Source organism: Triticum urartu, chromosome 2A (assembly GCF_056163025.1).
Source record: "Triticum urartu cultivar PI428250 chromosome 2A, HENAU_Tu73, whole genome shotgun sequence".
Taxonomy (NCBI): Eukaryota; Viridiplantae; Streptophyta; class Magnoliopsida; order Poales; family Poaceae; genus Triticum; species Triticum urartu.
The window spans coordinates 27,858,749-27,861,806 of NC_141874.1; the positions used below are offsets into that span (position 1 = coordinate 27,858,749).

Here is a 3,058-nt window from a genome sequence, read left to right on the forward strand (position 1 = left end):
ATGACCATGAGGCTGCCAAACAAGCCAGAGCAGCGAAAAGAGCCGAAAGAAGAACCGCTAAGACTAGAACTTCAAGAAAGAGGAAACCCAGCGCCTCAGATATGATGAAACTGGATGATACTGAGGATGATGAAGAAGAGGTAACTCCTAATTCCTCTGACTCTTTTATCATCATGTTATTGACATTAATTCCTTTCAGGAGGATATAGGCAACAGCCAAGCTGTTCAAGAGGTAACTATAATCTCCTCCGACTCAAAGCCTTTACCGAGGTTGAAAATCCAAAGTGACCCGGAAAGTAAGATTTTCACATCCTTTAGCTTACCAAGACCCTCAATTTCTTTTGAAGCGACAGATTTATGAGAGCCGGAGGCAGACCCGGACCAGCAAAGACGCGGAACTCTCCTTCGGCTTACCTGATGTGACCAGGAAACGCTAGGCTGAGGTTATCTCCGATTTACGCCTTCTTTTTCCTTTGGCGGGTTTCATTCGTCAGCCTCTCAATTCTTCTGACTCCAACTATCAGGATATTTCACCTTCCTCCGGTGAGTCTATGCAGTCCAACATGCCAGCCTTCAAAACTGCTCCCGAGTAATATGAACTTGTTATACCTTATGCCTTATTTTACTCATATTTTTTGTATTTAACCTGTCTACCTTTTCCACAGTGTGCAAGTAAAGCCCAGCAAAAGGGCAAAAAAGAATAAGCCGCCCCAAGAGCCGGTTGTGAATGAACCAGAGCTGGGCACAACTGCTCCTGACGCCTCTGCTCACGAGTCGCCGCCTCAACCATCTCATGATGTTCCTATATCTTACTCTGACCCGCCTACTGAGCAAACCCTCAACGATTCTGGTAACCCGGAGGCTCCTAGCCCCGCCAAGGCAAATGATCCAGAAGTTGAGATTCTCAAGACTCAGTTTGTTGAGCCGGCACAGCCAACTGTACTTGCCAAGTGTTCTAAAGAGGAATTGGTAGAATGCCGAAAGGCCAAGCTGGACGTCACTGACTATACTCATTTGAGTATTGGAGAGATCGTCTCCGGCTATATCAATCAAGTACATAGCAGCCGTGACCTGGAAATTGACATGGTGAAGCAGATACAGCAAAAATCTGAGGTATGACTTATGCTAGCTTTCTTTAACCATACTTACTGTACCAGCCCCCAAGTCTATTGCTTATAAGTAAATATGCTGTAGACTTTAGAAAATTGCCTAGCACTGCTTATCCGGCTTAGGAAAAAGACATTTAACCCAGTTGTAGCACTTGCGATACACATTAGCCCCCAAGTGCCAAACATCTTTGCTTGCAAAGTGCTTGGGACTTAATTTCCATGAGCCGGAATAGTAATTGAAAGTTCTTCAGTATACATTAGCCCCCAAGTGTCAAGTACCTTTGCTTGCAAAGTGCTTGGGACTTAATATTATTTACCGTAATCTTGACTACTATTCGGTGCAATGCAGGCCATCATAAGTCAATTTGTATCGGAGATTGTTGACCAGAAGAACCGCGTGGCAGCCCAGGAGATTGAAACTCAAAAGGCTAACTCCAAATTTAAATTCAGTGTCTCTGAACAAGAGAAGCTGAAGAAAAATTTTGAATCGGAGAAGAAAATTTGGGTTGATGAAAAGGCCGCACTGGTGACTCGGGCCGAGACAACAGAGGCATCGCTTGCGGAAGCAACGGCCGAACTGTCCGACTTAAAGCACCAGATATCTCGAATGGTCTCATCAATCTTTGGTGAGTGACTTACTCAAACCTTAAATGACCATTTCAGTTGTTTCCTCTGACTCACCTTATGCTTAATAACACAGGCCCCAGGAGCACAAATCTCAAGCAGAACATGGTGATCAAGCTGAAGGCGGTTTATACTCTGGTGGAACAGCTCTACACCGGGTCACAACATGCTCTGGCCGTTGTGGCTTTATCAAATGATGTTCCCTATCTCCTGCAAGATGTGTTGAAGCGGCTTGCTGTGCTACCTCAGCGAATCCAAGAGTTAAGACGAGCATCTGCAAGAGCCGGAGCTATAGCCGCATTGAGCCGGGCCAAGGCATGGCTTCCAGAACTAGACCCCGCTGATATTGCTCTTGGGTATCCACGTTTAAAGGAAGATGGCACCGTGTTTAATGATAAGGATTTCACTGCCTGTGTGAAGGATATACATCCGGTGGCTACTCTTATTGGGAACGACACTGACCTCACCAAGTGTCAGTCGGGTTATGACAAGGAGAATCGGAGAATCCCCACGCCGCATTATGACGATGTCAGCTTGATCCCTCCAACCCGTAAGCACACCTTTGCTCCTGAAGTCGACCCAACCGGTTTAATAGATGATGAAGCTGAGTTTGAGGCCTTGAGTGGCATTGACTGGGCCTCATCATCCTTCCTGGACAAAGCAGCCGGCGGAGAGACGGAGAAGGATAACCCGAAGGCTTCAAATCAACCCCAAGAGTAGATTGTCAGGCGCCACCTGCTTATGTCGTTGTAGAAAAACAATGCCGCATCATTCAGACTCGGGGAGTCTTGTAACAGAGTAAAAAAATACCTTGAGTTTTGCTATGCCTTTGCTCATGCTTATGGCCCTTAATATTTGTATAAGCCGCCGTCACTATGCACTTTGTAGTTTATATGAATCTATTATGTCCTTTGCAGAAATACCTTGCATTGCCCTGTGATGCTTACGGCTGCTTTTCCGGCTTATATAAACCAACCCCCGAGGTTAAGTTTAACTCCTGAAAATTGGCACATACAAGTTCACCTGGTACTTAACAACCTGATGTAACCAATATTAATCCTGGAGGATTGTAATGTATTCCATTGTATTTTCAAGAGGATCACAAGATATCCAATGTTGACACCTGTAAAATATGATGAAAAAATTTCAAGGGTTTCTGATTCGAATACGATCAGTGAACCGTTCCAAAGGGGTTGAGCTAAGATTCGGATACGATCTGTTAGCCCCCAGTGGCTGTGGCGATGCCGATCAAGTGGGTATCGACAGCTATGTTCTCTTTGGTTCGAATACGACCGATGTTTGAACAGGAAGCCCCCAAGTGACCA

The 3,058-nt window shown here is 45.4% G+C and overlaps 1 protein-coding gene across 1 annotated transcript; it reads left to right on the top strand.

Annotated features, from left to right (window-relative positions):
- The first annotated feature begins 551 nt into the window (after nucleotides 1–551).
- On the top strand, nucleotides 552–2,453 carry LOC147983137 (uncharacterized). Its single transcript, XM_087540656.1, has 5 exons — nucleotides 552–589; nucleotides 666–798; nucleotides 832–1,113; nucleotides 1,459–1,735; nucleotides 1,810–2,453. The coding sequence occupies exons 1-5, from the start codon at nucleotides 552–554 to the stop codon at nucleotides 2,451–2,453; spliced, it is 1,374 nt and encodes a 457-aa protein (XP_087396782.1).
- Nucleotides 2,454–3,058: the final 605 nt, after the last annotated feature.